The sequence below is a fragment of the Mus caroli genome, chromosome 4 (assembly GCF_900094665.2).
Source record: "Mus caroli chromosome 4, CAROLI_EIJ_v1.1, whole genome shotgun sequence".
Taxonomy (NCBI): domain Eukaryota; kingdom Metazoa; phylum Chordata; class Mammalia; order Rodentia; family Muridae; genus Mus; species Mus caroli.
In genome coordinates, this window is record NC_034573.1 from 94,986,950 (window position 1) to 95,007,255 (window position 20,306).

General features: G+C 42.0%; 1 protein-coding gene across 15 annotated transcripts in view; it reads left to right on the forward strand.

Moving 5' to 3' along the window:
- Window positions 1–20,306, forward strand: part of Sgip1 (SH3 domain GRB2 like endophilin interacting protein 1) — a 203,908-nt gene that overhangs the window by 75,899 nt on the left and 107,703 nt on the right. For all 15 annotated transcript variants that reach the window (XM_029476217.1, XM_029476218.1, XM_029476226.1 and 12 more), the window contains one exon: window positions 16,494–16,557. In XM_029476217.1, coding sequence (XP_029332077.1) covers window positions 16,494–16,557 — 64 coding nt within the window. The remainder of the gene's footprint in view (window positions 1–16,493; window positions 16,558–20,306) is intronic.

Genomic DNA, 20,306 nt, shown 5'->3' on the forward strand with positions numbered 1-20,306 from the left:
CATCATGCTGAGGGCTTTGTGCTGGACATTGATGACAAGCAGAATCAAAGGGAGGAGGCCAAAGTTACCATCTTTGTTGCTAAAATTAAAAACTGAAAATTCAGAGATGGAAATAGGACATGCACTTCCCCTAGCCCAGACTGCAAGGCTGAGTCCAGTCTCCACCGAGGCCTGCAGTGGCACCCTCTCCCCACCAGGGGACCCTTTTGCAAACTCTAGTGCTTTGAGAGGAGAAGGCAGCTTGAAAAGTTAGTATGATAAAAAGAGCAATTTATTTTTTTTCCAGCCATTCCAGCCACTGACAGTCTTTCTACACTTTTGTTTCCTTATAAATTTAAATTTCCTTCTCTGCAATAATTATCAAGAAGACAAAACATAGCAGACGGGGCCAGGAGTATTGGAAGAGGAGAGTAAGTCTGAGGGTCTCAGCAGAGAGCAGGAAGCCAGTTCAGCTCCTGTATGGTTGGGGTGCTGTGTACCTCCTTCTCCTCTCTCTCTCTCTCTCTCTCTCTCTCTCTCTCTCTCTCTCTCTCTCTCGCCACTTGGCAAAAAGAACATAAGCCCACGGGCCTTGAAGATTTCTACCACTTAGATGCTGTGATTTTTTTTTAAGGTGATAATTAATGCTTACATAGAGTGTGGTGTATCTGTATTAGCCCAAGGCTCTGTATTCTTTTTATAGTAACTCATGTTACTGTTTTTGAAGTATTTGTTGTGCATATGAATTGTACATGATATTGTGTTACATGAGGACACTTTCGTTTGAGCATACATTGTACCTTGTGCATTCTTATTTCACAGAAGTTAGTTTTGGCAAACTAAGATCTTTTTTGGAGTTCATGAGCCATAGTAGTATTTCTAAAAGGCAATGTGCATACAATTATATCCACAGGTTTATGTATGAAATATAGCAATATAATAACAAAAAATAATATAAATTAAAAACAATATAATGACAAATACATTGTGCTTACACAGTATCAGGTCTTCTAAGTACTATAAGTAATCCAGAGATGGTTTAAGGTACATAGGAAGGTGTAACTTAGATAAAACTAATATACTATTTTATATAAAGCAGTTGGGCATCTGTGAATTTTGATATCTGAAGGGGATTCAGGACCTAATCCCCACAGACACTAAGACATGACTGTGAGGTTATATGTGCATACATGTATAGTATGTACATACATAATCCTATCTTAATCTAAAGTCATGAAACGATATGCATTATTTTTATATCACTGACTCAAATACTTGACGAAACTTCAAGGTGGGATGTTAACTTTGGCTCCCGGTCTCAGAGGAATTCCATCCATTATAGTTGGGACTGCATAGCAGAACAGCTCCATCAGCTATGACCAGAGCATGTTCGCATGGCATCCGACAGGAAACAGAAAGCAAGCCAGAACTGGCAGTGGATGGAACCTGTGAAGACCCACCCCTAATGACTTCCTTCTGTCTTTCAAAGACTCCACAGCCTTCAAATTAGCACTGCAGTCTGGGGAGCAAGAATACAGAATATGAGTCTCTGGGAGGCACTCTAGACTCAAATTGTAACGATCTTTCTTTGTTCTTTGGATTTGTCTTTTGAGAAGGGTCTCCCTCTGTAGGCTTGACTGGCCTGGGACTCATTCTCCCCGAGTCTAGCCTGGAACTGATGGATATCTGCCTGACTCTGCTCCCTGGGGGTTGGGAGAAAGTGTTGGTTAACGCCACCATACCTAGCTTTAATCTTCGATGGAGAAGAGTGTCATTTTTGTAACTGTGCTAAATAACTTAAAAATGCTTTTTATATATGTCATTGGTTAGAAGAGTGGTTCTCAACCTGTAGGACATGACCCGTTTGGGGGTAACATGACCCTTTCACAGGGATTGCATCTCAGATATCCTGCATACCAGATATTTATATTGTAATTCATAACAGTAGTAAAATTACAGTTTTGAATTAGCAATGAAAATAATTTTATACTTAGGGTCACCACAACACAAGGAACTGTATTAGAGAGTCACAGCAGTAGGAAGGTGGAGAACCATTGACTTAGAATATTAATGAATGCTCTATGAGGTTATTCACAGAGATTAGGGACACTGCTGCTACACTCTGGGCTGGTACAGGGGGCATCAAAGCCTTTGGTTCTCTAAGGCACAAAATGTACCACTTCCTCTCTGGCAGCTGCTATTCCTACAGATGTTTAACTTTGTTCCTTTGAAACCCTCTAATTTGGAGCTGCATTTCCTGTCTGAAAAGGGAGATTTTACAAGGACAGAAGCGCCAAGGGCAGGTTATCTGTTCTTAAAGAAAGGGCCTGGCGTGAGTCTGATTTAGAAAATTTAATCAAAATACTGAGACAAAGTTCAACTATAAAGGTATTGGCATCACTGGAACTGCGATTTACATTTTTGGGATAATGCTATTCAGCTAAATTGGGTTTTGGCATGCTCTTCCAGACATTTCAAAAGTGATGAGATACATTTAGCTCAAAAATAGAAAGAAACACTATATTAAAACAATACCACTCAGTACAGTAGAGTTCTATGGGAGGCAGACAAATTGTTCTTTCCACCTTTATTACTCTGTTCATGTTTCATAGAGACATGTTTAATGTGGAACATGGTAGAAAGACACAGTTGGTCTGTCCAAGGGGATGAGGGAGTGGAGACTGCCCCTGGTTTTCTAGGTGTGGCCTTCTGCTGTCATCACCCTGGACTTTGGCTTTGCTCATCTGTTATCAACCCACACCTTGCCCCACATGCTGATGCTCTGTACGCTGACTACCTGTAGGTTGTGTCACGCTATTTCCCCCTTCTTGTTCTTTCTTGGAGGCTGGTCTTAGAAAAGTCCATTTCCAAGACGAAATTTTTCTTAAACTGTCACTTGGGACAGGAACAAAAATTTGTAAAGTATTCTTCATTTTCCAGAGGAACAATTCAGTAAACTCTACTACGGATGTGTGGTGTTTTTAATTTCAGAAAGGATTTATCCTAATGTCCATTTTATATTCAGACTTGATGTCTAGAAAATATTGATTGTGATGAGCTATTTATGTTGCTAAGCTTGCTACATGCAAGAATAATTTGATCCTTGTTGCCAACCCATGTGAAAAGATCCATTTTATGGATTTTACTTAGAGAGAGCCAAACACAGGATCTCATGACAGGAAGGTGAGGAATACGGCGTGGAGTTTTCCATGAACATGTGTGATCATGGAGTCATTTATTCATCAGGATTCATGGCACCTTAGTGTTTCCCAGCAGCGAGTGCTGGATGTGATGTCATCACATGGTTCCTGAGAGGAAATGGAACTCCCTACTGTGGTCTAATGGAGAAAGAGCCCTTGCTGTTGGAACTGAATTCTATACTTTCCTTTTACATGATATGCACCTCTGGGGCTTACTATTTTCTTACCCTTGATAAAAATGATAATAAAATTACATAGATAAATGATGGCTTGTACTCAGGCAGCTCTCTATATATACAAATATATCTTCTCATTTACTAGTGTAGTCATTTGATGCATATAATTTACAGTCACAGAAATTCAATTCTTGAGAAATGATTTTTCTGACATATCACATAGCTAGTCAGTGAAGCTAGAATCAGATTTCAGATCTGATTGCCAAAGTGAAACAAAACTGAAGGAGTTGAGTCTACGAGCTATGAGGGGGTCCATAAGACGAACCACATGGGACTGCCACAACTGACAACATTACACATCCTGTCACAACCTGAAAGTGCTTATGAGCTAAGAAATGCTTTAGTGTTCAGCTGTGCCAGAAAATTAAGTGTTTTACTGAAAGTTTGTGTTTCTTCGGGAGTACAGAACTCAAACACTTGTTTTCAAATAATTATGTATCACAGTACTCTGCCATTTGATGAACTAGGAAACACGAGTTTCTTGCTTATCAATATGGCCACACTACCAATAGATTCCTATTATCCTGGAGCTTTTTGGTCCCAGGTAATAGATATTGCTGGGGAATTAAACAGACTCCTGATACATTTTTCACTTCTAGTGCTTTCAAAGAATTCCCTTTACATTTAAATTACAATATCTTAAACTCTATCCTCAATAGTTTGCATCACAAACCCATCCCATTGTACTCTCAAACACCATGCAGTTGTGTGTAGCTGTTATTCGAAAAGTAGATAAGGTGCAGAGTGAGTGACAGGTGCCTACTGAGAAGGGGTGTTGAGGGTGTGAGAAACTGAGCTCTTGTCTCATGTAAGTCAGAGGCAGTATAATACCAAGCTTAGAAGAACCTCTGTCGCATGATAGATGCTCTCCAGGTCCCCTTTCCATCAACCACTGAGCAAGAAGGTGGAGAGATCTTCAGATAGCGATCACCCATGCTCCACAGTCTATATGACTAGCACTGAATGAAGCACGCATCCCTGCCCAGTACTAGAAAAATAGTAACACTAAAATAGAAAATAAAACTCACCAGAGACTGGAAATTTCCATTCTGAGACTTCCACATATATGCGTGTGAGTGAGTGAGTGAGTGAGTGAGTGAGTGAGTGAGTGAGTGAGTGTGCATATGTACCCTGATTCGTCTTGGCACCTGCAAACCCTCCCCAACCTATCTGTGACATACAGACAGCACTGATTTCTATGTCTTTGCACAGATAAATTCTGGTTTTGAGGCATAAACAGAAAACTCAATTGAATGATAAGTCATCATATATTTCCCTTTGAAAAAGAAACAAACAGACCTCATTCAGGTAAAAAATTAACCCAAGAGAAAGCAAACTGGACAGTAATGGGAAAGCTTTCTGTCAGCCCTGGTCCTATAGTGTTTCATCCAGGGTAGAAGAGGCTCTTTGGCAGAAATGAAATCTGCTACCACATTTATCAACTTAGGCTTTGAGATAAGTTTCTCAGAGGTTCATTAAAAGTGGGTGGGACACCCAGAGATTGAGAGTGACTTTTGATTGGTGATGACTGTTGTAACCAAGGCAAATTTAAGATTTTAAATTATTTTCAATTATTTTCAATTTTTGCTATTATTTTTATTATCATTTCTAGAGAAATAGAGCTATAGCTGCTGGCAGTGTGAAATTGGGTATTTAGCTACCCTTGTGTCATCATTTAGAACAGCGGACTTGTTTTAGAACATCAACATGTCAAGATGGGCAAGAGAAATATGCACAAAAAAATACCCAGTATACTTAAGGTTCTATTTGGTTTTCTTACTGCGCTAAAAATTCTAAAACTTACAAAACACTTTATAATCATTAGTGGAGGAAGTGGAGACTCAGCAAGATTAAGTACCCATCCCTGATGTCAGTGAAGGTAAGCAGGGAACCCAAGTCTGGACTCAATGTCCCCACTTCCTTTCCAGCAGAGTATGCGCTGGAGCATCTGGGTACAGTGCTGGCAGCTCAGTAAGTCATCCACTGCTTCAAATCCTGGTCACCGGGCTCCCCAGTTCCATTAACACTGGCACAGCAAACAGGACCTTTGGAATCAAATGTATTTTGAGAATATCTTCTATCTTCTCTAATATGTCCTTCTATGTCACCAAAAGGTCAAAGAGTTCTCACTCAAAAAAAAAAAAAAAGAAGCCATGTTTAGCCCTTGAAGTTCTTCACTGCCATCTGTTAGGATTCTCCATTTCAGTGCTTAAACTTGCTGTTTGATCATTCCAGAGTTTTACGGCCCACTGCTGTTAGATGGTCATGGGATTCTTCCCAATGGGCTTAGCTCAGAATGTCATGTAAACAGGATTTGCACTCACCAAGTACAAAGGTCCCTTGGGCTTCCTTTGATCACTGAAATGTCAAACTACAGTATTCAGACCAAAAAAGGCCTGTCTATCAACTCTGAATAATTCCTTTGGTTAAAACTGCAAATATATAGAGCAGCCAGTAAACGTGTTACTGAACGTCACAAGCTGGAATACTCCAAAACACTGGCCGCAACTCTTCCTGCTTCCTGGCATTCACTTTTAATAAACATCTCCCACATTCCAGGCAGCACTGTAAGCCTTGGAAATCAGAAATATCAGAAACTCATGGGAGGGACTGGCTTGTATCTTAAGTGACCTGGAGAACTGAGCTAAGACTTCTTTTTCTTTTGAACAGTCTGAATTGAAACACAGAACTTGTGCTTAAAACTGAAGGGAGGGCTGAGAATTTGACTGGGTTCCATTCCCAACCTTAGAAGAGATGCTGACGTGCAAAGCCCCTGCCTGCATCTTTCCTGAGATACAGCCGTCGTAATGAATACTCATTGCTATGCTGGAGTCGCCATCTGCATGGGGCATCATGCCCAGGGCAATTCGATTTGCCTGGTTTTTATTCCTGAGACTAAATGCTTGGCCTGGGTTCATGCAGAAAACAAGTAATTCCATTACATGTGATTCACCTTTAAGTAACCCTCAACATTGATGAAGACTCCAGCTGAAAATTCACATTCGTTGCACAAATAATCCACTTATCCAGACTTGATTAAGCTTCCCTTCTGTTACTGGGAAACACGCAAAGATTTCCACATGCAAAATATAGTCTTTATGTTTAATTAATGTGCAGCTTAATTTGCCTAGAAATGTCTTTCCTTTTTAAAAAAAAAATCACATTGGAGAAGACATTACTTTTGGTAAGCAGGCGAAAATAGTTGTAAACACTAAAAGAAAGATATTCCAAGGAAAAGAGGAAGCCAGGACTCAGTCTGGCAGAGGGATCTTAATAATGTAGTCTGTCTGATGCTACTCGGTGACCTGCCTCTGCTTCTTCTCATGTGCCGTGGTGTGTTCCGGGTAGGCATGACTCTAATTGCCGCCCACTAGCACTGGGGCCAAGGCAAAGAAGTTCCTTCCTGCTGGATTTCTTCTCTCCATGCTTCATATCCAGGTTGGAGGAGAAGACGCCTGGAAAACAGAGTCCTAAGAGTCATCCGTCTCCGGAACTAGAATCCCAAGTGCATGCCTGGCTGCTTTGTTTTCTTTTCCTTGTGGATTGTTTATTTGTTTTATGAGTTCTGGAGATTAAACTCAGGTCCTCGTGTTTGCAGGACAAGCGCTTGACTAACTCTGCTAATGTCTACTCTTAAGGCCAGAAGGTTCTGGTATGTGTTGTGTATGTTTATTTTCACATATTTTCATCAGTAACTGGTATATACAATACCAGTAAGATGAAACACAATCATCTATTATTATAACTAATCAGACCATGACATTTTGTTTTCCATCTTTAATTTTTATGTTGCATTTTTTTAAAAATTAAAGGCAATATTAGACCCATACATAAGAGAGCAATGTTGGCTTTAACATAGCATTTCAAGCAAATACCCTGTTTTTATACTGTGGCTCTGCATTGAACAAAGACTGAGGGATTTTTTGGTTCTGTTTTTGTTTGTTTTAGTTTGGTTTGATTTTGGTTGTTTCAAGACAGAGTTTCTCTATGTAGGAGCCCTGGCTGCCCAGGAACTTGCTCGCTTTGTAGACCAGGGCAGCCTCAAACTCACAGAAAACAGGGCCTAGAGACCCCAGAGTTGGAACTGACCCAAATGCTTCCCTCCTAAGGACTAGATTTCATAGTACCAAAAATGCCATGGAAGCTTCCAAATGAGGGAGACAACCAACAGTTCTACTCATCTAGAACACCTATGAACCACAAGGACAGCCATCTTGGCACCATCACCCTAAGGATGCACTTGTGGCACATACTCCTTGGCTAGAATCAACAATTCTTTAATTTGACTTAAGACCTGTTCACAGACAGAACCCATGTCTGGTGCTGGAAACCTAGCTAATTATTCAGTGTTAGTGAAGTCATGGCAAACCTTTGTCCCTAAAGCCATAGATTGGTGGAGTCTTCATCCCTATTCAAGGAAATTTCTCTTTGCAACAGTCAGAGAGCACTACAGAAAACCACAACAAAGAGAATGCAGCTTTATAAGCCAGTGCCAATGGATACATAGAATATTTGTTACAGTTTTATCTCAGGGTGTGCGTCTAGTGACTGTGTACTTGACTGCAGTGAGAGTAATATGTGTAAGGACTACTCAGGACTGTGGCAGGAGATGGACTTTCCGGTGTGCACGCAGAGCTTCTTAATAGTCAATGACAAAATGGAGCTCTCAGGACCAGGTTTGGTGGTGCACACCATCATTCTCAGCACTCGGAAGGCAGAGGCAGGTGGATTTCTGTGAGTTTGAAACCAATATGGTCTACAAAATGAAAAAATTGTTGTTGTTTTTTTTAATTTGGTTTTGCTTTTTAAATTAGTTAGTGAGTACTACAGAGAAGACACTGATCAACATAATAATTTGTGTTTCAAATTTAATTTTTACAAATTTGTTTTTAATCCATAACCTACCATAAGGAATGTGTTTAAGGATGATGGAGAGGCCTTGTTCTCTAGCTGTTCTGGTATCTGAGGAGAAGAGGAGGAGATAGTCTCTGGCACGTGACATGTGGATGGTGCAAATGCTGATCCACATGTCTGCACACCTCAAGACATACAGTGTGTCTTCCCTTCCATTCAGGCTTGGCAAAACAAGTTTTAGAGTGATTTCTGCCTGCACCTGTTATAGAACATGAGGAAAAGAATCCTCAGGCTACAAAGTCTGTCCCTCCTGAAGAGCCACTGCCTGAGAAGAGACTTACTCAGACACTAAACCTTCAGGCAACATGAAATGTTCATAAGCAGGTTAGTAGTGATCTTTTAGAATGACACTAGCAAATATATTTTGTCTAGCTTAGGTGATGCCAAGTTAGTAGTTAGTAATGTTCACAGCAGAAAGGCTTTGACAACAAATCATCCAAGGCACCAGGACTTAAGAAGAACAAGATGGAGAGCAGCATCCCTATGTGTATCTAATGTGGAGAACGTCAGTTATGTACCAAGAAGGTTTGGAGCAGCAGCTTATTTACGACTCTGGAGATGCAGGAATCAGTGTAGCTCAGTATATGATGTAAATATATGAAAGATCAGCAAGTGGCTGGCATGAGAACTACAGGGACTCATGAAAGACAAGAGGTGGCAAGAATGTCTGCTCACTCTCTAGACTCATCTTACCAGTAAGTCCTGCAAGAAGACATCTCTATACTGCCTCAAAGATGATCAAGAGAGTCTGAGTAACTATGCAAATTACATATTTTTTCAACAGCACTTCTTAACACTCTTTCTCAAAAGGAGAAACCAAGACAGTACAGTGGTCCCCAGTTAAGTGTTAAAGGCTTCATTGTGGTTGTTCAGATACTGATACAAGAGCAATGAACAGGCGTGAGATGGAGAGTTTTTGATGTAGAAAGTTGGCATGAGGAAGCAAGTACAGCTGACAAGAGACAGAGGATGCAGGATCTTGACCCAAATCACTCTCTTTCAACAGTAATGATATGACGAGCCCCCAACCAGGTGAGTTTGAACTAGAAAACCAGGTTGTTTGTTCTAGAAGACAGAGGGAAGACCCTCACATACAAAGAAACTGACCTTGACAGATACGAATGAAGCTGAACAGCCTAAAGTTCTACAAGGAAAGGAGCCTGCAAATCTGAGCACTGGGAGGAAGGTTTGGTGCCACAGAGATCAGGGCAACCAGCAGAAGGAGCCACTGAAACCAGTGCTCCTGCAGAAACAAGATGCCTCTGAGGAAGGGACATCTGTAGAATCCCCATACAGGTACCGCATAGTTAAATAGGCTTATGGTGGAGTTTTTTGATTCCACCTCAGAAGAAGAAGTGGCTGGAGTCCTAATAGTACTGGCAAGTAGAGTAACCCACCTTGTCTGTAAAGGCGAGGAACCAGGAACACTGGAGCAAATTAGTAATAGACTTCTGGAAACACAACTAACACCAAAGCTACATCTCCATCCCAAACTGAAGCTGGCCGTTATCTTACCAGGCATCATGAACCACAGACTCTGCTTGCCAGGACCACAGTCCACGTCCTGGATGCAGGACGTCGGGCAGGAGCTGGACGGTGATAGTTGTCTTGTTATTGCCATATTCCATTCCCCTTTGAGTGCAAAAGAAATGAATGGGAGAGTTCAATTATTGGACTATTTAAAAGGCCACTGGTAGAGATTAGTCATAAGGCCTTTGCAACTTTATGGCCCTAGAGCTTCTACAAATTCTCCTGTCTCCATCCAGGGTGAACACTGCTGCATCTGGCTTTATACAGGTTCTGGGATTCAAACTCAGATTCTCAAACCTACACAGCATGTCCTTTATCCACTGAGCCATGCAGTGTGAATGTGAGCTCCTCAGACAAGATCAAAGGACCAAGCAACGGAATAAAGTGTGTTTGTTTCTAGAAGCTCTGCACATACCCGACAAAGTATGTGTTCTCAGTAAATTCTCATGGAAACACCATTCTTCACAGTGGAGGTCATGAGGAACACAAACTTGTAACTGTCTTTCCTTTGACATCACAGCACGACAGTGTCATGTAACAAGTTCACAGTAGAGAATGACACAATTGAATTGTTTTTTAAATCACAATCACCAAAAATTGCGTCAAAACATTTTAAATAATGCATGATTTTTGTTGTCATATGTTATTATCAAAGACCATAGGCCTCAAACTTTTATGACAATCTACCTTTTACCTTTTTCTTTCCCTTTTTTTCTCTCCCTTTGCAAAATACCCTGGCCTGAACTCTTCCATATCTTTTCTGTTACAATAAAATGCACATGACATACAGTTTTCCCTTTGTGTCATTTAGCATACATAACTCATCTCATTTCATATACTTTCAATCCCTTGAATAAGCACCACCATATAGATTCAGGATCAGAAAAAAGGGCCTCTGTCATTCAAGTCTCCTCATCCCCTCCTACCAGCCAGCCCTGTCAACATTACTCTGATTTCTATGTTGCTGAATTTGCCTTTGCTGGGCATTTTCTATAAATAAGAATGCATAATAGGTGATGATGTTCTGTCCCGATGAATTAGTTAATCTATTTTGGCTCCCGGTGGGTCTCACGCATGCTGCACCTGCCCAAGAGGTCTCTGGATTTGTGAATGAAAGATGTACACATGCCAGCTAATTTTGATATGCCTTGACTAGCTCAGTGGCTGGGCATTTCTAACCCTCCCCATGGCTAGCATACATTTCCCTCTGGTATTCCGGCTTATCATCTTTTAAAATCTATATTTTATCTTTGCTGCCCTGTTACCTTTTGGGCAGACCCTACCCACATAGGGCTGCATTCCTTTTCTACCTACATTGTAGGATGCTTTCTCTCCTGCAGCAATTTTTTTTTTTTGGATATTTTATTTGTTTACATTTCAAATGTTATCCCCTTTCCCAATCCCCCCCCCAAAAAAGCCCCTCCCATCCCCTCTCCTCCTGCTTCTACGAGGGTGTGCCCCCACCCACCCAACCACTCCCTCCTCCCTGCCCTCACATTACCCTACACTGGGGAATCGAGCCTTCACAGGACCAAAGACCTCCTCTCCAATTGATGCCTGACAAGCATATGGCTGGAGCCATAGGTCTCTCCATATGTACTCCTTGGTTGGTGGTTTAGACCCTGGAAGCTCTGGTTAGCTTGTATTTCTGTTCTTCCTATGGGGTTGGAAACCCCTCCAATTCCTTCAGTCCTATCTCTTAACTCCTTCTTCCTCTGAGTCATGGCAATTCTCCTCTTCCTCCACCTTCTCCCCATCCCTTGTCCACATAATCTAAAAGTCCCACCTCCATCTTCTGCTCAGCCATTGACTGTATGGAACCCTTTATTATCAATTGAAGCCAGTTGGGGGCAGAGACCCTCAGGTCTGGAAGTGTGGCTTTGGGAGCCAAATGAAGACAAAGCATTAGAATCAATTTCCAACAGTGTTCTATGTATATCTGCCTTCAGACATTAAAATGTTTTAAGGTCTATGTTATAGCAGATATCAGCACTTAATTCCTTTCAAGGCTGAATAATATTCTATTGTATAGATATACCACATTTCATCTGCTCATAGGGAAATATTTCATCTTTATTTTACTTAATAATATAAACTAAACAATGAGACATGTGTTTAGAGGTTAAAGGTTTTTATAAAATGCAACATCTCTGGGCAAGCCACGATAGGAGAAATGGTGTTCATTCAGAGCCCATGACTTACAGCTGCATTTCCATCTATAGATTCAGGATTTATCTGCCACAACATTACTTAAGCCACCCCTCAAGCTCATTGCCTGAAGAGAAAATGCCAACTACATTTTCATGTCTGTAAGATGGGCGAGTGAAATGGCTCAGTGCCAAGAATGTGCAATCAGGAGGACCTAAGTTCGAATCCCCAGCACCCATATGAAAAAGCAAGCTTGCCTGTAATCCCAGCGTTGGGGGGGGGGGGTGAAGATAGGCAGATACTGAGAGCTCTGTGGCTAGTCAGCCTTGCTGAAATGTCAATCTTCCAGATCAGTGAGAGACCTTGTCTCAAGACAATCAGTAGAAGGTCATAAAAGGAGACACTTGATATCCTCTTCTGGCCTCTGCATGTACACTCACAGCACATGGATCCATTCACTAATGTCTATACAATACACACACTCACACACACACACACACACACACAAACACAAATACTCACAAAATTTAAAGAGTGTTTGTAAGACTTTTTAAAAAAGGTTTATTTATTTTATGCATGAGTCCTCTCTCTGCATGTACACTTGTCTGCCAGAAAAGGGCATCAGATCTTATCATAGATGGTTGTGAGCCACTATGTAGTTGCTGAGAATTGAACTCAGGACCTCTGGAAGAGCAGCCAATGCTCTTAACCACTGAACCATCTCTCCAGCCCCTTCTAAGACATTTTAAAGAGATAACATATGCAGCTGGTACCTGACCTATAGAGCGGCCCTCAGTGACAGTTTTTGCTTAGTTGCCCTGGAGTTTTGCATGAGTACCACCAATTCAGTTTAATTATTCAGGAGCATCATACTCAGAGTTTTCTAAATAAGCATCTAACATCTTTTAATAGTATCTCTTTAATGTTGTCTCTTCAGAACTTGACTGGCTTGTCTCAGGACACCAGAGGAAAGAGCAGAAGTTAAGTCAGATAGGGGACACTCGCCATCTTACCACAGCTCAGCTAAGACATCAATTCTGGGGCTGCCCATAAAAGTGGCCTTGATTCCACAGATTGAAAAGAACCCTTCTCACCTTGGATCTTCACAGCAGAGAAATCCTCTTGCTGTGGATCTCTGCACCTGAGAGGGGGGAATTTTTTTTTAAGATTTATTTATTATATGCAAGTACACTGTAGCTGTCCTCAGATACTTCAGAAGAGGGCATCAGATTTCGTTACGGATGGATTTGAGCCACCATGTGGTTGCTGGGATTTGAACTCGGGACCTTTGGAAAAGTAGTTGCTCTTAACCACTGAGCCATCTCGCCAGCCTGGGAATTTTTTTAAACTGAAACCAAATGTAACTTTTGCATGCTTCCATACATGTGTGGAGGCCAGAGGACTGCTTGTGGGAGCTGGTTCTCTCCTTCCACCATGCGGGTCCCAGGGAATCCAACTCAGCTATTAAGATCAGTGGCAAACTTCTTTACCCTCTGAGCCATCTTGCTTACCCAGTGTTTCTTGAGCTTATTACAGTATGACACAAAATGTCTTTACCTTGTTATTCTGATAATATCCTTGATAACCTTTTCTCCTTCCTATGACTGTGGGGGCTTGGGTGGGGGAGTTGCAGTCAGTTTTATTCTATCTTAACATGAGTTTGGGGGACGGAATTTGTAGTGCCAGGTGAACGCCTCTACTCACTGAGCCATTTCACTGACTTATTCCTCCTAGGAGATTTTTCCAAAATATTTTTTTTTGAAAGTTCTCAAAAGGCGTGACTGGCTGTACCTCATGTTTAGCAGAGGTGTTATGATTGTTTCTGCTTGGATCTTTAACAGATCTGGGGACATACAAATAGCGTACACCTTGCGATCTGTTGCTTTAATCAAAGTTTGCCTTGTACGTTCTTCATCTCCTCAAGTCTCGTTCCTGTTGTGAAGGGAGACAACTTTATTAATGTTTAATTAACAATTTGACTCTTTTTCCTAACACGTCACATATTTGTGTGTTCCTTTTAATGTTCTATGTGAACGTGTATTCTATGTGTTAGAAACATGACTTTCAGTGACACAGGAGCTCCGGAGGATTTTATGAGAGTGTGTGATTCTTTTGCCTCTTACTGTTACTTTCTTTGGTCTAAACTGAACACTGGAAGCCCAAAGAGAACAGAGGTAGCAGTGAGCTCTGCAGCCAGAAGTGATGGTGTACAGACTCTGTGTCCCACAATTCTGGGTCTGATGCACTTTTTCCTGGAAAATAGATAACTGGGACATTCATAACCTAGTTCACGTTGGCTGTTCTCCAAATGTGTGGGTCCAAGGCTTGACAGTCTTGTTGCTAATATGGCATTACCTGGAATCTGAAAGCTGTGGTCTTTCTTGGACTGTTCTGGAGGACATGCTGTCTCTAACAGGGAGAGTTACCAATTTAAAGAACTTGAAAATAGAAGGTACCAATGGTTTTGTTAAGTGGTCCTAAAGTCATCAGTGGTGATTCAGGAGTAAAGCAATCATTGTGAACCAACAGGTAAACTGGAAGCTGAAACCTAGGGTAAATGGTTAGAAGAAAACCAATGAATACATAACCAGAGCATTTGTCCCTATGGGGGAATAAGACAGAATAGAGAAGGACCAGAGATTTTTTAAAAAAGAGAATTACAAATGGGATGGGATGGGGGCAAGCATTCCTAAATATTATGAATCATTTGAAATGTCAGTCAGCTCCCCTATAAACTCATCATGTGAAGAGTAAAGGAGAATAGTTTTGTGTGGGAAATGGTTTTTAAAAAGAGCATTGACATTTTAAAGACCTAAACACCTTAAATAGAATGACTATTAAATGCAAAAATCGAGCTGCACAAAGACATTTTGGAAACTATATTTGAGTAGTATCCTTAGAGACAACTAATGAGTGACTCAGAGAGTCTTGGCTGACTCACAGGTCTTGAGAAAGATATCAAATGCCTGACTCAGTGGTTGTGCTTTGTACCAAACAAATCCTACAGCAATAGTGACTATATATAGATAGATAGATAGATAGATAGATAGATAGATAGATAGATAGATAGATAGAGAGAGAGAGAGAGAGTGTGTGTGTAAAAGGTCTCATTCTGTAGTCCAGACTGGCTTTAAAGTTTCAGTAATCCCCCTGTCTCAGTCTCCCAACTGCTGAGATTATAGGGCTAAATCACCATGCCCAGCCATATCAGATTTGTCTTTTTAAAGTTCCTATCTCTCAATACAGCTTTCACCAAGGCTCTGATTATGGAACCACTTGCTATTATAAAATAGCACTTGCTGACATAGGAAGGTCAGCTGCGTGTATACCTGTGGTGCATGTAGGAGATAGGAAGGCTCAACTGGTCCTTGTTGGAGTAAGAATGGAATCCAAACTGTGGTCCATTCACAAGAATGAAAGAAGGGAGACTTCTTCCACTCTAAAAGATGGGCAGTCAGATGGGGTTGGGGTGGGCATACAGGCTAACCAGACTGTCTGGATTCTAGGCTGGGAGGTGGGAGCTCACAGTCACCAGAGAATCTGAAATTTCAGATGAGTGGCACCACTAATGTACGATTCACACAAGAGCATCACTAAGACTGCTATAGGTCCTATCTGCATGCAGTACTAGGGCCCGACCTCCAAGGATGAATTGCAATTCTGATCACTGACAAAATAAGCAGTGAGTTTCAACCAGAGATGAGGATGCTTAGGAAGAGATGCTGGAGTTGCAGTGTTGGGTGTGTCCAGAAAATAGTTAATATCCCAGCCTGGCCATGATGCTGAAGATGAGAGAGGAATGTAGAGTGAGAGATGGGGAGCAGGGTGTGCATAGCTCTTCTCGTATGGCTCATAGTCTCTGTATTTCAGGACCCACCCTGGAAATGGCTATTCTAGGTCTGTGACTCCATTTCTTGCCAAAGTCTTGATCTTACTGATGAATGACAGTAATCTAAGAAAAGCCTGTGATCTTTCCCAGGCACAGCGTCCTTCTGTTGCTTAGGAGTCTAAGAACCTCCCTCCCTGGGGCTCACAAACACCTGTTGGAACCTCAACAATGAATCACACTCCCATATTCACATGCATATGCATATGATGACACTGCTCTATGCAAAGTTAAGAGCTATGTGGCAGCTTTCCTTATTCTCTTTAGTACTGGGGATTGAACCCCTAGGGCCTGGTCTGTGCCAGGCAGGTGCCCAACCACTGAGCCATGTCCCTAATACCCCTAGGCCTTATTTTTTCTTTACTTTTTTCTTTAAATCTTTGAGACAAGAAATCAAGAAATCGCAAAGTTGCCCAAACTGATCTTAAACTCAGTCTGTAGCAAAGAAGGGGCCCTGGATTAGAAATGCCCCAGCCTCTGGGGCGCTAGAGCAGTGTACACTGTACCAGGTCTGGCTGAACCTTCCCTGATACATTCACCTGGTCTGCTGGTTGTTTTCTGACCATTTGCTGTTTTGTTTTTTTGTGTTTTTTACCACAGGACTGAAAAAACGTACAAGGAAGGCCTTTGGAATACGGAAGAAAGAAAAAGACACTGACTCTACGTATGTACCTTAGAGTCTGCCCCTCTGGCCTTCAGTCTAAGTCACTGATGTTGATGTTTAAAGAGTGCCTGCCCCAAAGGCTCTTCTGAGAGCAGATGCTCATTTGTTTGGTTTTCTGGGCTTTCCCTATTTCTGGGTCAACTGCCACTGTTCGTCATAGATACTTAGATTTGTGCCTTTAAAAGGTAGATGTTTTTCATCACGGATTCAAATTTTTTTATCTTGTATTTTCACTGTCTCATATCTAGTCTGTTACTTCCAAGCAGAGGGGCAGAAAATGTGATTATTTCATTTGTAGAAGTAAAAAAAGAAAAACTAAAAAAACACCCAGTTACACTTCCAGAGCTATCTGTATGAGATCCCAAGAGAATAACATAATACTTATGTAGGCAGATTCACCCTAACACAACCCCTAGATGACACCCCAAAGACTAGGGGTGGGCAGGCAGAACCGTATGGACAGGAAGCTCAGTTCATTTCACTGCCAGTAAGAAATCAATGCCAAAACAAATATAGGCGTGCTTTGATGTAGCTAAGTGATCCTGCCCAAGAAATTGGATTCTCTGTGTCCCCTGGGAGAGTAGACCCTGGAGAGTGCTAGTAGCATAACACGTTCACTTGCTTCTTATTTAACCATATTGACTGTTCGTTTTGAAGCTGGCCCTGACACAAAATTTTAGTAACATCATCCCTGGCTGGGATCATGGACTCTCGGTCTAGCTCAGTGAGAGGAAAGCAGCAGCAAGCAGCTACAGCTGGCTGTAAGGAGGTGAACTGCAAGTCTGGGAAGGCCTGCCACTCTGAGATTCCATTTGGTTCCATCAGAATGGAATCCAGCCGAATCCTTCACCCAGCATACATGAAAAAGAACAATCTAGAAAAATCACAGCTATGTGTGAAGAGGTGAACACAATTCATTAGTTTCATCTTCAAGCCTTTAATTTTCACTTTAATTAAATATAAATCTTATCATAGGACAGCTAGCATTTTCTTGTGTCCTTCCATGCAAGAATATAAAATTGAGTCAATAAAGTATTACACAAATTAAAAAGTCTTTCCTGCATCTAAAGGCACTGGGTAAAGTGCCTAGTGGGCTCCTTCATATTTAATAAGCATCAGCTCTGACAGCTCTCCTGACTGGTATAAACTGGTAGTGATGAGTTCCTCATAATCAATTCCCATGGAATTTCAGAGAAAGTTGAAGGTAAGAAAGTCCACATTTGGCCTGATGCTTCCTGGCAGGAGGACATTGAGTCCAGCTTTCTAAAGGGTGAGGGGCTTTCTTTCACACAAATGGAATGAAAAAAGCAAATCAGAGAGGTGGGAAAGGTAGCGGGCATCAGGACAGGGCCAGACAGTGTCACACACCTGCGAGCCGTTAGTAAATGTGGTCTCGGGAGGCCAGGATGGAAAGTGGATGTGGTAAAACAGGAAGGGCCTTAAATCATAAGCTGAGGGGCATCCATCCTTGGCAGTGGATCACCTTGGACCCCTGAAATGTAAGCCAGAGATGTGAGGCACTGAGAAGGGAGCTTACCTTTCTGTGTAGATGCTAGATGTTAACTCGGTTGTTACAGTTGAGGCTTCTTTTGGTAAATATTTCTTGGAAATTACATTACTGTGGTCCTGAAGCAATTTCTGAATGATTAAGTTAGGAATATTTTTTTCCTGAGCATCTAATACTTTATAATGCTTCTTGATAAGTTTGCCATTTTCTAAATATTAACCATCAAAATAAAATACATCCCTTACTCTCTCTTGGATACCTGTCTGTGTTCTTGCACCAGTTCAGTCAGGAGAGCCTTCAGACCTTGGAAATCATGCAGTTCGTTACTTGGCCTCAGTTTCCTTACCTGGGACAATGAGCTTTCTATGAGGTGACGTCTAGGTCCCCTAGAAGGCCACACACTGAGCTGTCGGCCACACCTGCCGACATCTTCGATGTGCCATGAGTTGTGTGGAGGCTCTGTCGGAAGCCTCTCCAAAGAGCATCACAGCAGAAGACAAACATGCTGCTCTAGAAGGCCCCTCTGGAAGTAGACCAGGGATCTCTCTCTCTCTCTCTCACACACACACACACACACACACACACACACACACACACACGGGGAAGGGGGGAGGGTGGCAAAGAGATGGAAAGGGAGAGGGAGAAGAAAAGAGAGTGGGAGAGAGAGAAAGAGAGAGTGGGAGGGGGGCTAAATGAGCCCCAGGGCAAGCTCAGCTAATTTGCATGTGGCCAAAGCCCTTCTTTCCCATTGCCAAGTCTATTAAAGTAAGTTATTCCTCACGCCTTTGCCTCAAATGTCCTGTCTCTCTGAGGTCTTCTAATGAGGCATTACTTTATAGAGTCTCAAGCGCCTTTACTTAACTTCTCTTGAGTACAGAATTACTTACAGGAGAGCAAATTAATAACCTGGCTCCCCCCAACAGCAATGGCTAAAGGACAGGCTGTCTTGGGAAAGCTTTTGTTTTCATGAACCCCTGTTCTCAAATTGAATCACGGATCATACTTGGAGAAGAAACCATCCACACAAAAGGGTTCATAGAACGCTGGGGCAGTGTGCTGTCCCTCCAGCTTTAGATAATCCTTATGTTAGCCTGCAATCAGTGAGACCTTGTTGATGCCAGGCCTTTTTCAGAATTGTTGCAACCTGCTTAGGGTTGCTAGGCAACGCTAGGGTAGCAGCCAGCATCAACTTCAACTGATTGAACCTCCTCAGAGAGAGTGGGGCAAAAACCAGAGCTTCCTGATTTGATCATCATTAGAGAGGCTGATAGAGAGAGGAAGGGAGGGAGAGCCTTGCTAAGTGGCAGAATATGTGACTGCCCTGTTATCCTTCATTTTCACATAATTCAATAAGGTCAGTAACAATACCTCACTTCTAGAGATGAGACATCAGTGCCAGCAGGGGTTAGCAAGTTGCAGAAGGCCTTGATGTAAGCAAGGCTGAGAACAGAACCCTGCTCTAGAAAAGACGGGAAAGATCTGTAACCCAGACAGACCATTAAAGAGAAATGGCAACCGTTCCAGGAAACCAACATTTAAAATTAGAGGCCACACAAAGATGATGAATAACGAGGTTTAAAATAGAATTTATCCAATATAAAGTATCTCATTAAGAAAAGAAGAAAACTAAAAAATTAAAATGAAATACAGGTCTAAGGCTTGATTGGTTCTCTTATGGAATGCAATATAAATTTGGCATTGTGTAGAAAATGGCGAATTAAAAGCTGCCTCTGTGTGTCCTGGTGAAGAACCGTCTGTCTAATTCTGAAAGAGAAAGAATAGAGGAATGTCAGAAGCTCACAGAGGGAATGGTAGGGCAGCTGGAGAGTGTGCACAAAAGGAAAGAAAGGCAGTATATAGAAAGAAGCAAGAGACAACGAGATCCACAGAATCCTCCGACTGGAAGCAGCCTGAAGCAGCCATCAGCTAGCACCCACACACAGAGAGCTGCTTTGAGTCACCAGCAGGAGCCTAACGCTGCAGTCTTCTGCAAGCATGGCACGCAGCTGTCCTGGAGAATGTGTGGAAGACCATAGATGAACAGCAGCATGGGAACACAAGAACTGTGCTGACCCAGGCCCGGTCCTGCCCAGCCCGTGAATGCATTTTCAGACTTTGTGGGTCACTCATCAGGGAAGAGGCCAGGAATCCTAAAGGAAAAGAATGTCCAGCCGCAGAGGTAAACACAAGCCTGCCAGGGCCCCCTCAACACTAAGGCCTGAATGGAAAGCAGGCTTTCCGA